Source organism: Poecilia reticulata, chromosome 6 (assembly GCF_904066995.2).
Source record: "Poecilia reticulata chromosome 6, P_reticulata-male-v2, whole genome shotgun sequence".
Classification (NCBI taxonomy): Eukaryota; Metazoa; Chordata; class Actinopteri; order Cyprinodontiformes; family Poeciliidae; genus Poecilia; species Poecilia reticulata.
In genome coordinates, this window is record NC_088835.1 from 208767 (window position 1) to 222542 (window position 13776).

General features: G+C 37.7%; 1 protein-coding gene and 1 long non-coding RNA gene across 8 annotated transcripts in view; one reads left to right on the forward strand and one right to left on the reverse strand.

Moving 5' to 3' along the window:
* Positions 1–13776, reverse strand: part of LOC108165986 (uncharacterized) — a 137229-nt gene that overhangs the window by 86687 nt on the left and 36766 nt on the right. For both annotated transcript variants that reach the window (XR_014087737.1, XR_014087736.1), the window contains exon 2: positions 12866–13010. This is a non-coding gene — a long non-coding RNA (uncharacterized LOC108165986). The remainder of the gene's footprint in view (positions 1–12865; positions 13011–13776) is intronic.
* Positions 1–13776, forward strand: part of LOC103465667 (tRNA-dihydrouridine(20) synthase [NAD(P)+]-like) — a 65121-nt gene that overhangs the window by 8604 nt on the left and 42741 nt on the right. For all 6 annotated transcript variants that reach the window (XM_081607555.1, XM_081607553.1, XM_081607552.1 and 3 more), the window contains exons 4-11: positions 6128–6219; positions 6330–6373; positions 9546–9606; positions 9781–9828; positions 9936–10001; positions 10574–10644; positions 11589–11675; positions 12877–13045. In XM_081607555.1, coding sequence (XP_081463681.1) covers positions 6128–6219; positions 6330–6373; positions 9546–9606; positions 9781–9828; positions 9936–10001; positions 10574–10644; positions 11589–11675; positions 12877–13045 — 638 coding nt within the window. The remainder of the gene's footprint in view (positions 1–6127; positions 6220–6329; positions 6374–9545; positions 9607–9780; positions 9829–9935; positions 10002–10573; positions 10645–11588; positions 11676–12876; positions 13046–13776) is intronic.

A 13776-nucleotide genomic window follows, 5' to 3' on the forward strand; every position in this document is an offset into this window, starting at 1 on the left:
TGTAGCTTATTAGCATGGTGTTACATAAAACCTAAAGATAAAATGTACACTTGTGACTTATAAAGTAACAATTTCACCTGTTGTTCTCTGTGTTTTTCTTTCTTGTTCAACTCTGACATGTTAAACAAAAGTTGGAGGATGGTTGTGGGGAGGATCGGTTCAGCATGAGGCGTTCTGATTGCGTCTTAATGTGACTTTTACTACGAGACTATGGAACTCCAGTTGTGTCCATTAATAAAGATACAAAAAAAAAGAAGGCAGCAAATGTTCATGTTGGTTCCACAGGGTTCCCCTGAAAATATAGATCAAATCAGACTTTACAGGGTAAAAGTTATTTGAACAGGGGGAAGCATATACACAAGTCAAGTCAATGACATGATACAATCTGCATTTTTAACTCAGATAACCTTTTTTTTTTATACTGACTTAATACATTTTAATTCCTGCACTGTTAAGTAGAATGGAAATTACTTTTTTGTAAATTGTCTCGAGATTACCTTTTGTAAATTAGTGTTATATAAATCAACTGAATTGTTTTAAGAAAAGTTACACTTATATTATTAAGCAGAATGTTTTATTTTACAGTGAGGAAGGCCGGGGTCAAGCTTTAGCAGACGGCTGGAGGCATCTGACCCGCTTCAAACTCGGTACCTGTTTGCTCTACGGCAAAAATTTGGTAAAATTAAATTTAGTCGACTAAAGAAAGTCAGACAGTTCATTACGAGTGAAATCTCTTGAGGTAGTCAAGTTTCTTGTTTGTTCAGATTTTGCTAGTTATTTCCATAGTATGATTACTAATTAACAGTCGATTCTTTTGTGTCTAATTGCAATCTAATTATTCAGTTCACAATTGAAGTTTTATTATCAGGATTCTGCAAATAGAATATTTTTATAGTATATTTCAATCATTCCTTTCATACAGTCGAAGCTCCCTAAAAAGGATACATTACCTTTCTGTGAACTATAATTTTGATTCCTTTGAGTATCATGATATTTTATGAAATCTGACTGATATGATCTTCTTGAACACATACTGATGCTTCACATTGATCATTTATAAGCTTATTAGTTACAGTTACTTATCAGTTACTGTCTGTTAGTGAACATTAGTGAACAGACAGCATCAAAAGCTGTAGATACTTTTAAAAGTAACAAAACAATTTACCACATTGTGACCAACTCTCGGAGCCTGGTTGTTTAGTGAGCATGTTTTATTATTAGGTAAAGTGTAGCAATAGGAAGTCAATGTTATTATAAGTAGGACCAAGTGTCAAAAGATGTAAGTAAGTCTCTGTGAGAGGGGCTACTTGAGGAAAAAAAATAAGATTCACTGATTGAATTGTTGGTCGATAGCCAGCATACAGTATATTTGAGTTTGTGCAACAAACATTGAAAGGAAAGCAAAAACTATATAAAACCTGAATGATCATTCAGTTTGATAAATATTTACATAGAGCATCTTTCAATAAATTGATAGAAATCTAAGTGTTCACATCAAAACATCAAATCTAAATAAATAGAAATTGTACTAAATACTTTAATACAGACTGATGGTTGACATTGATCATTTATAAGTTTTTAGTAATGAAACCTTAACAACTACAGGTGTACTATATTTTGTTTGTGAACACACTTAAGCATGTAAGATAACAGATGGAAGGAAAAAATCATTAGTGTCAAAAAACAAACAGCGTATAAGTCAGAGACAAAAGCTGTACATAATTTTAAAGGTAACAAAACAATTGTTGGAGCAACTCTTGGAGCGTGGTGGTGCAGTGTAAAAACTTTAAACTTTGGGGAAAACTGAAAGATAAATATGAGCAGTAGTCTCACATGGGCCTTTTAGTCCCTGTCACATATTCTTAAGAAATACATTTACAGATGAGGAACCTTTACCGAAATGTATCACACTAGCAAGTGTTGAAGAAAAAAAAATCTATAAGTTTCAACCAACCTTTACTATTTTGGAGAAAGCATGAAGCACTGAGAAGATCAGTGTTGATTCAACAGCAGGAAAAAGACTGAAGCAAAGTAGAATTCACAATGATGCGAGGACAAATCCTGGAAAGGCAGTGATGTCAGAGTTTGTCTTTCACTTTCATTGCAGAAAACTAAAAGTTAAATTTGAGTAGCTTCATGTAGGCCTGTTTACTACTTGCCACATATCTTTAAGAAATACAATTACAGATGAGGAACTTTTACTGAAATGTATCACACTAGCAGGTGTTACAGAAAAGTATCTATAGAGTTTAAAATTTAAGTGACTGTTTTTGGAACGGATGAAGGAAATTACAAACTCAGTCAGCACTAACTAGTCGTGCTACCTTAAATATTTACAGTAAAACAGTTAAACTGTTGTTTTCATTCAGAGGTTCCTACCCACTCTTATGCAGGGACACACGCACACACACACATACTTTGCTGTGCTTGGACAGAGGTCAGTCCCTCTTACCATGCAATAAATCTGTTGTTCAACAACACCAAATAACGCACCGTAAGCTAAATATTTGCAGTAAAACGGTTAAACTTGTTTTCCTTCATAGGTATCCCTCATACCTAGCTATAAGTCTGTTGTCTAACACCAAATAATGCACTGTAAGCTATTGTCAGAAGGAATGTCTGACGTATCCTGCGGGTTTCTCATGCTTGAGGACACACACGCACATGCAGCAAGGCTCTCCTGCCCCCCCCCCCCCCCACCCCCTTTAATGACAGATACACACGCACGCCCACGCAGCAAAAAGACAATCTGTTTAAAACCTGAGATAGTTACATTATTCCTAATCTAATTCAACATGGTTTAGAATATAGTATATTTATTTATTCACTTACAAGTATATGATTCCTATTGGTTAATTCAAAGAGTTCGGGAGGAGTCAACGGCGAACAGATGGTCACAGAGGGAGGTCAGGAGGTTACAAAGTTTCTGTGTGATTAAAGTCTTTGTTCGTGGGGGGAATTTCCGGTCACAGGAAGGGGGGAGGGGTTTAATATCAATTTATCCTTCAAACTCCGATTAAAATTTGACTGAAGGGTATCAGAGGTCACAGGGTCACAAACGTCCTATGGGAGGAGGGGAGGAGGTCAGAAAGTTTCCATAGGGGAAGGTCACGAGGTCACAAACTTTCCATGGGGGAAGGTCAGGAGGTCACAAACGTCCAATGGGGGTGAGGGGGTAATTAAAGGGGGCGGGCTTTGATATCGTTTAATCCATCAAACTCCGATTAAAATTTGACAGAAGGGTGTCTATATAGTCTCTCTAACATATTACTTAATATTCAAATTTCTTTTCTGGTATAACCTATATGTGTTGCATTTTAACATCTCACTTGAATTTCTGATCTACATGCAAATACTTGATATAACGTAAACACTGAGAAAAGGGGAAAAAGTTTGTGAAATGTAGAGATTAAATTTTATTGTAGGTACAAACAGGATAGCAAAATGAACAGTGAATATATAATATACTTCCTAGCAGCTAATCAGACATCAGACTTGTTTTGCCTTTACTGGCGATGAAAACTTGTCACTCTGGAGGAGAGGAAGACCGGCTCAGCTCCGTCCAGGATGACTGCAGTGTCAGGGTAACCAACAAAGTCTGCAGGTAGATTTTTGCATATCTGGTGCTCCGGTTTCCAGATCATAGTTTAACCAAGTAAATAAAAAGTTAGTCCACGTTGTGATGATCCGGCAGACCGTGGACTGATGGACGCAGTCAGCTGGTCCAGGTGCTTTGATCCAATGGAAAGGTAATCAGCACAACGATCATGGCTCAGAAACACATCACGAGGTGTTGCGATGCAAACCTGAAAAATTAAAAAGAAAACTAATAAGTGTCCATATTTAGCTGCACAACGTAATCAAAACTAATAAATAAATCCTCAGCTCTTTTTGAGAGTTTTGCTTGAAAATAAATTGACAATATCTCAGAAAATTAAATGTGTAAGTGAAATAGTTCTGGTATCACAAAGAAACTGCAAAAAAAATGTTTCAGAGTTGTAACAACACTGAAGTTACTGAGTAAGAGTGAACTAAAATACTACTTAGAAAATGCATGTTAAAATCTGAATACTCTTGTGTGCAGCTGAAATTAATTTAAACTACTAGCAGGCAAAGCACAGTGTTCGCCTAATATCTGTACCAACAGTAATACAAAACATGCATAGAAGAGGCCTTAGTTTATAAAAGTCGAGGCAAACCTAAATTTACCATTTTAAAAACAAAATGCAGTCATAACCTCATTTTCTAAAGCAGGATCTCAGAGGGGAAAAAAAGAAAAATTACATTGTGTAACGCAAGAACAAATTATAGCAGCCAAGTGAAAAAATTCACTCTAAATGGATTGTAATTATGAAACAGCGAAGGTAGATGTCATATTTTCGGTATTCGGGAAATACGTGATTTGTACCATTTGTTCTGTGGGATGTTTATGTGGGTCAGTTCCACTTAAACGGCTGTAAAGCGAAGGTTTTGGACCTTAATCTGACTGACTAGTTCGGGTTGAAGCGTTGCTGCCCTCGGCTGTTCTTAAATTACCGTGCTCGGTATCGCTTCGACTGCATGTTAAATGTATTTTATATAATTGTCACATAAAAAAAAGCTAAGGAGTTACCTAAAAATAATTTCATACTCCGTATAACACAAACGCAAACATCAACACACGTATTGACTTGCCTTGTGCCGAATTGTTGCGCCTGTTCCCATAGCAGTGGATGTCCTCTGGCATTATTTTCCTCCAACAAATTATTCCAGTGAACGAAGCACGTACAGCTCCCTTTTAACCTCTGTCTTCCCATTTTTGACGTCTTCAATATCCTCAAGCTTTGAAATAGCAGGCAACTACAAACCGGGTGTTAGCTGTAGTCGCTAAGTTTTGGCTACAGTCCGCTGTCGCCTTGATATCAGCAGGAAAATGAAAAAAACTAAGCACTGGATGGTACCGGCTAATTACTGGACACAACGGCACACCACAGTAGCTCACAGATATTTTAAGTTTTGCATCTTTTTCATGGTACAGATCTTGCAGCTTTGGGTAAAAACAATAGGAGCAAGCAGGACCCGGAACCAATCTATGTGGCATAAATTCAAACGGAAATACGTCACCACCTCTCGTGGCATATACCCCATTGTCCTGCTATTGATAATACTATCTTTAACAGACTGATAACATATGAAGGCTCTGAAGAGGCTAAATAATGCAAAGAGTCAAAATAAAACCTATTAACATTGCCAAAAAAAATTCAAGTATAAAACTTAACATTCAAAGGCAAATACAGGTTCCATTACAATAAACAATCCTGAGTTACTGAATGAAAACTTCCTGATAGCATGGCGGCTAGCTGATTACTGCTAGTTCTGAGTGGCTGTTTCTGACTGAGCGGAGTAATTATGCAGAGCAGGGAGGGGATCGATTTTTTTATTTTTTTTTAGAGATTATCTGTCTCATGTTAGGACAGCGAAAGTTTTAATACGTATGTAAAATGTTTTTTTTAAAGTTAGATGCTGCAGCTTTAAGCAGAGGTTCGGTGTGAGAGTCACTACCAGGTGGAGCTTCGTCTGTGAAATATTACTACCTGTAGCGCGTAGCAGCGGTTCAACAGCTAGAGCAGAACCAGCGCCTTACATCGCAGCTCGAAGGCTTACATAATTTTGCGGGTTATTTGTTTAGCTTTCTGACCGTCATGCTAATCCGGGTGAGTGTTTGTAGCTGTGCGCTGCTTTACCTGCTATCTGATCCTCCGTATGTCTTTTTTACTGCAGTGAGCCTCAATGTAGCCAAACTCCGTCAAGTATGGCATTGTTTTTATGTCGTATTAGCTTCGTTGTGTTGATGCATTTTGACATGCTTCAATTTTCCGCCGCAACACGCAAACTTCCCCATTCACTCGGTGTGTTATAGTTCAACATCGCTTAGGATTTGTTGCTGCGCGTTTGCGCAGAGTGAAGGAAAGAGGAGACCAGCTGCATAGACTGGCTGCGAAATGAGATGCAGGTGATCGGCAACAAGGGACCGTGATCGGTGATCACCGGTCATACACTTTTTCACGGAAATCGGCCCGATTATAATCGGTGACCGATCGATTGGCACACCTCTAATTGCTTGAATTGTGTGCGTATGTTTTGCCAGATGTGCTGGAAACAGTGGATTTTGTGGCTCCTGATGAGCGCGTAATGTTCCGGACCTGTGAGAGGGAAAAGGACAGAGTCGTCTTCCAGATGGTGAGACCAAATATAACGGCACCAGTCATCAACCCAGTCGGTATTAATAACTGGCTGCCATTTCCTGAAGATCAACATGCAAGACTAAAACTCTGTTTGAACACTTTTAGGGAACTGCTGACCCTGACAGAGCTTTAACAGTTGCCCAGCTTGTGTGAGTATAACAGAACATATAGTGGAGAGTGGAAAAAGCTATGCAACAAAGCACTTAGATAATGATTATATTAATATTAATAGTAATAAATTAATACTTATGATGCTTAATTGTGGAGAGCCATATGGAGAGACCTTTTTAGTACTGAACCTCACATGCAAAGCTCAACTTTAAATATTTTTGTTATTTCCATGACCTTCACTATTCCTGGAACTTATTATAACAGTTCAGGACAGCAGACTACAAGGCAGTTGGTTAATTTAATATTTGGTTAATTTAAATTCTTCACTACTTCTGAGCAACACATTCAGGTGAGACAATGGCAGAATCAGCATCTACAAGCTTCACATTTCTACACGAGGAATACATGCAGTTTGTTTGAGTGGTGAATTTGTTCAGTTTAAGGTTTTCATTGGCTTGATGTCTGTCATTTTTTTCTGTAAGTTTCTATAGAAAGTGATAACCAACCTACTTATATAATTCAAATGTGTCAGTTGGTCAACTATTTGAAGTCTTTATTTTTAGTGTTGATGACATTTACTGGACTTTGAGTTCCTTACATGGGCAGGAATTTTTTTCTCCACGCTTCTGTTAAAGTTTCGGGATCAACGAAGCCTCATATTTGACTCTAGAATACCTTAGAACATCTGATTGTGTTGTCATGAACTTTAACATTTACCATAAGATGGTGTTTTTTGTCATTTGTCTGACTTTCTTTAGGGAAAATGTGTGTGCTCATCCACCTTGTTGAAGCATTGTCATGTGTGTGGCGAAAAAAACATATTCCTCTTGTGAATAATCTTATAACCACTCCCAGATTGTTGGGCAGCAAACATTGCTACTTAAACTCCATTGATGATATTCCCCAAAAAATGTTTTTAAAGACACATTCATATGTCTTACAGCAATATTTCTCAACCTTTTTTGGGCCAGCGCCCCCTAGCCTTTATCCAGGTCCCTCATCGCCCCCCACCAAAGAATTTGCAGGCTACTTTGCACTGACCATTATTTTATCATTAATATAACTATCACTATTGTAGATGTTTTGATTTTTATGCTTGTTTCTGTATTTATCAGCAAAAATATTTTCCCAGAGAACAAAAAAGTCATGGGAATAGAAATTATTTTCACAGGCGTCTACGAAAAATGCAATGAACATTCAAGTTAAAATTGGTAGGCCTAACAGCAGCCAATCAGAGTGGAAAAAATACTCTTATTTTGTGCCATTTTCTAGTTGTTAAATATTTCACAAAATGACCAGATGAAAGATGTACAGCAATGCTAGTTTAAACTTTGAACTATTTGCAAAACGACTGAGCTCTGCAACATTAAAACATGGATAGAACTGTAACTACATTAATCATAGCTCTTCTTCTCTTCAGTGTTTGTCAGTTTCTGGTGGTGCAGCTCTGTGCTGCCTTCAGGAGAATGGGACATCAGAGTATCATCCATAAAATTTCACCCACATGGCATTTATTGTGCAAACCAGAGCTTTCAGTGGAAAAACAAAAGTTCCAGGTCCTTTTAATGCCATACAAATATGAGACAGAAACGTGGATTATATCTTTATATAGACCTGCCTATTGATTTATAGATTAATAGTTTTACTGGACAGAGATTACAAAGAACAAATTTGGTTCTTAATCAAATCCTAATGAGTCAAATTCAAAGTGTCATTGAGTCATCAGCCTCATGACATTAACACTGACATGAAAAATAATATAGAAGAAATAATATCAAATCTAATTAAGAACATAAATAAGTTCTTTACTGTTATGGTCTGTAAGATATATTTATTCTCAGTACTAGATATGGTCTTAACAAACCCATGACATTTCAACAACATTATTTGACCTTTTATGTGGAAATAGTGTCTGTTTATTCTTGCCATACAGTCCTCTGTATTAATTATTGCTCGAAAGGTCTTGCCATACCAGTTTATTCCTCTGTATTTACTTTAGTTTCTTAGTTTATTCTTACATTTTGTTCTTCATTCATCTCCATTTAGTTTTCTTTGATTAGTATTATCCTCTCTTGGTTTATGGCCATGTCTAGTTTCTGTCCTGTTGCTAAATTTATTTAATCATTTATCCATTATAAAACGAATAATATAAGACGAATAATCTTCACTCATAGCCTAATCGTCATGATGTGTTTCACACCATGTGTTGATTTTTTTCACTGTTTAGCGTAGGATTTTCTGTTTTTATGCCAAAATTCACATCTAGTTCGTCGCTCCGTTTTATGTCCCGCTTCTCCTGTTTCAGAGTTTAGCGCAATGTGCGCGTTGTTTTTTTAAGCCCCTAAGGTGCACGGCGGTCAGGAAGAGTATCGATGGGTTAAAGGCAGACTGACATAAACCTTTTAAAACAACGGAAACAATTACTGCATTCTGATTATTGAAATTTAAAAGCGCCGTGTTGTTCTATCACCCGGTTTCATACCGGACCACTTACAGCACCGGTGTTAACGATATAAAATGAACGCTCTCTATCGTGGTATCACCCATGGAGGGATTTCTTTGTTTCTTTATTTAAATGGGTTCATTTTTCAGAGGGATACAAAGTGAGGGTATCGTGATTTTAGCTACCAGTAGCAGGAGAACGGAGCTGCGCCAAGAAGCTAACAGAAGCTAACAAACACTGAATAGAAGAAGAGCTGCCATCGATACAGTTGCAGCAAGCATGGTTTAATGCTACACAATACAGTTTTACCAAGTTGCTCAAAGTCTAAACTGGCATTGTTGTGCATTTAAGGTGTAAAGTTTACCTTCGACCAAAGGCGTCCCAGCGCCCCCCTTTTGTAAAAATGTCCGCCAGCGCCCCCTGTCGTCCTCTGGACGCCCCCTGGGGGGCGGTACCGCCCACGTTGAGAACCGCTATCTTAGAGCTTTCAGTTGAACAAACATGAGTTTTTATAGAGCTGGTCTCACCGATGAGCAGCAGATGTTTCTTTCCTCATAGGTTCTATGAAGAAAGGAACAGTTCTTTAGTTTGAAGGAGTGTAGTCCACACACATTTTTTCCATTTCGCTCATACAAGAGCTACGTAAATCCAGTAAAATAAAATTAAAAAAACACCCAAATTCTATAGTTTGTCCTTTACTGGTAAACTGGTGCATCATGATATAAGTGATAACCTGCTGCAGTGTATTCAGACTGTGTCTTGTTCAGGGAGAAAGATGTGGCTGCCATTGATGTGAACATGGGATGTCCAAAGGAATACTCCACTAAGGTAAGGTGATTTGTTCTGGTTTTATTCTTTTTGTGACTGTACCACTTGTATAAAAACAGCTGCTAGAGCAGATATCCTTCAGGGTAATCACCTGACTGTGATTGTGATGCATATTATCTTGCTGCTGCTGCCACTGCTTTGACCTTTGACCCTCTGCTTTGTGTTTTCCTTCAGGGTGGAATGGGAGCTGCTCTGCTATCAAATCCAGACAAGATTGAAGCTGTGAGTACATCCACTAGAATATTTTTTAATTGACAAGGAGCCACTTTGAAATTTGTGGGTTTCAAGAGTTTTCTTGATCCAGTCTGTGTTTTTCTTCTTTATTAAAGATCCTTAAAAAGCTTGTGATGGGAGTCTCAGTACCAATTACGTGTAAAATCCGGATTCTGCCTTCGGTAAGACATCGCATGTCTGTTATCAGGTTACATTTTCTGAGCTGGTGAAGCTTGAAGCTGTTCCTTTTTTAAATATTTAATTTTGTTGTGGTCTGCTAACTTCTGAAATATATTTTGACATGTGGATCATGAACGCATGACACTGGAAATATAGGACTACCAACTACTGCATCAAAGAATCTGATTGCAACTTTCATTCACTGATATTCTAATGGTAGTAATGATTAGATTCATTGTGCAGCTCTACTTTTCACCATTTTGTTTCCACATTATAATTATGTACCACTTTGAGTTAGTCCATCACTCAAATCCCAGTTATAGAAGTTGAAGTTTGTGACTCAAATGTGACAAATGCAAAAAAAATCAGCTTTTAAAATTTTGAAAAATAAAATCTGTACTTTTAGAAGCGATTGTAAATGGGGGAAAGCATGGAAGTACATTAAAACATGCCATCAAAAGGCTGATACGAGAAATGAAACAAACAGAAATTAGATGTTGAAATAATTTTGTGACATGGTGAAAATGAAAGCAGAATGTCTGACAGGTCAGTGTTTCATGTTGGTGGTTAACAGCTGGAGGAGATGGTCAGTCTGGTGCAGCGGATTGAGAAGACCGGCGTCGCTGCTCTTGCTGTTCACGGCAGGTAAGAGGCAACTTTCTTTCTCCATTAGCTGCATCAGAAACCTCAGTGTTCCCAAATTAGTGATAGATGAGAGTCCTCCCTTTTGTTTTGATATATTTTTTTTTAAAGTTACTTGATGGAAGTGTGGTGCACTAATTCCACACCGAGACCTTCAGCATTTGTCCAGGTTTAACATTGTGCTGTATCTGAGCCGGCTGAACTGAACTGCTATATGAAGACATTTGGTACAAATGTCTTAATTTATCATTTACCCCCTAGAGCTTTGCTTTTCACTCTGAGGGTACACTCAAGCTTTTTCTTTATTATAAACACAGACACATCAGAGTAGAACTATTTTTTTTACTGTTTATATACATTGTGTTCACAGCTTTCATGTTTTGTTTCTAAAGAATCCATACATCATAAACATGCAGAATGAAACTCATGCTTGCAGACTAACTTTTACTATTTTGAGGTTTTTCATGGGATAAAAATGGCCTGAAATGCCAAAAAGCTCATCCACACAGATCTAGTCTGCCTGTTACTTTCATTTCATCTTTAAAAAGAAGTGTAAGTTTGAGATTGGTTGCTTTTACCTTATTCTCTACTATTTTGTAGATTTGATTTATTAAAATGTAAACTGCTTTGAAGACCCTGTGCACTTTAGTCTATTAGTGAAGTTGTTCTTACAGTGTTGCTGGAAACTTTATGAATGAGATATTTTCCCACTTTCTGAACCTTGGAAGTTGGTAAGGTTGTGCCACATTTTTCTCAGCTTTCCTAAAAAAATAACTGTCAAAATAAAGGAAGTTATTTTCCTCTGCTGAAAGCTTTTAAAGCCAAAGAAATTGTACAGCATAACTTATCTGACATTTTAACATGGACACATGACTTCCTTAAGTGAGTGTGAAGCTGCAGTGTTGGTTGCAGTTGATCCTCATGTCATTTTTCCGACTGTTGCTCAGGTTTAAGGACGAGCGTCCCAGACATCCTGTCCACTGCGATTACATTCAGGCTGTTGCACAGGCTGTTTCAATCCCTGTCATCGCAAAGTGAGTATCAGTCATCAGCCAGTGCTCTGACTTTCTGTTTCTCTAAAACACCAAACCAGTATAAAGGCAGCTGCTGGGACCTTTCTGAACCACTTCTTCTCTGGCTAAAATTTCTGTAAAGCCAATGCAGAATTGACTTTTGTAACCTTTTATTAATTAATGAATTTATTTATTTATTTATTTATTTTAACCAAATGACTATTCTTAACATGTTATTTTTTAAAAACTTCTAAAGTTTTATGTCTCAAAGGGAAAAAAGGGGTTTCTTTTTCCTGTTTTGCTAGTTTTGACTCATATTTAGAAAAATAACCCTAGTAAATACACCCCCCGATCCCCCAAAAAATTATGATTTTTTTTTTAGGTCAGAAAGCCATCACTGCATCTTGGCTCAATGTGAAAATGTTGAGCCAATGAAAATTGCCATTCTTATTTAAATCATAAATTAATCAAACACTTTTTAGGCTCAGTTTTACAAGCCAAACCCAGATGTGATCACTGTCAGATCCTTAGAATCTAGATATCACTCAAAAAGAATCCTTCTTACCACATGAGGAGTGTTTCCTCTGGGGACTTGGCCCTGGGGGGAGAAGGGCTCATTTTTTGGGGTTGCACATTGATTGCTTTTTAAATATCAATAATCTGGCAGAAAACTGCAATTGGTTCATCCCTACTGTCTCTTCACAACAGAAATAAGTTTCTGTTGCTGATATTTGCATGAGAATAAACTGCTGCCATTAAAAAAAAAAACCTGACACGTTTAACTCTTTCTTTTGGACCCAACAGCCTTTTTTACTGTGTGCGTCCGGTGGGGTCATGCAGAGTGAGCTTTTACAAAAAAAATTTTTGTGTGTGTGGTTTTGGAAACTGCTGGGACAGCACCCAGCTCCCCTGGAGTCTGATAGGGACATTTTCCCCACTTCTCCTGAGCGTCACACTAGTGGCATAGTAAAAACACTGATGTCCTGCTTTTCTGTGCGCTCTCTTACATTTCATAAACTAACAGTCAAACACGGTGCTGGTTGTGTTGAACAGTTTGCTTCCTCAAGATCATAATGGATTGAATCAGGAATTCTGCTCTGTCGGAAACCCGTCAGTACAATTATTGCTTCTACCCCTTTTTTTGGTGTGTTTTGTCTTTTTTTTAATTCAAAGCAGTTTGCAAAGTTGCTTAATTAAATGTACTGTATCACCTGTCCTGCAGTGGAGGTTCTCTAGATTTGGTGAAGACCAACAGTGATATCGAGAAGTTCAGGAAAGCAACAGGAGCATCGTCTGTCATGTTGGCTCGTGCTGCCATGTGGAATCCGTCTGTGTTCTGCAGCCAGGGGCCACTTCCTGTGGAAAAAGTCATGGAGAAATACATTAAATATGTAAGTTTGTTATTTGCATCTGACAAAAGGGAAGAGAGGGGACATCTCTGGAGATGCAACTAGAACATATTTTTGTGTTCGTTGTATGTCTTACTATCATTTATTTTCATGGGTATTCTTGGTAAAATGAAAAATTGTTTACTTTTATCAAGGTTTTCTATTCATGCAGTTTGAAGACATTTCAGTTTGTCCCATTTAAAGCAGTTGACCACATTGTGCTTTACCCAACTGGGATTTTCTTAGAGAGTGACCAGGCTGATCATAGTGATCAGCCTGGTGTTAAGAATATGTCTTTTTATTAAGACATATTCTTAACAGGGATGTAATTTTTTTTTAAAGTTACTATAATTTCTCTATTCATAGTTACATATTTAATAGAGCATAATCACATAAACCATGGACAGATGTAGCAAACTCTAAAAAAGATAAACCGTCTACAAATAAGTGAAGTAAATGAAAAACCCTAAACGTACAGAAATCCCTAATGTATGCTGTATGGGATGGAGTCTATATTCCAAAAGCGTAGGTGTTCCACAAAAGTGGGAAACGCTGCTGCATATCCTATCACCAAAGCACAGTTGGCAGCTAAAGAAAGCTAAGCTGCTCACAGACTGGTCCCATTGCAGGAAGGATCACAGCTGAGGGAGATGAGTTTGGGATGAGCCAGTGGGGCGACGCATCCACTCAAAATGGGATGGACACATATCATTTTGAGTGGCATCAAGTAACTC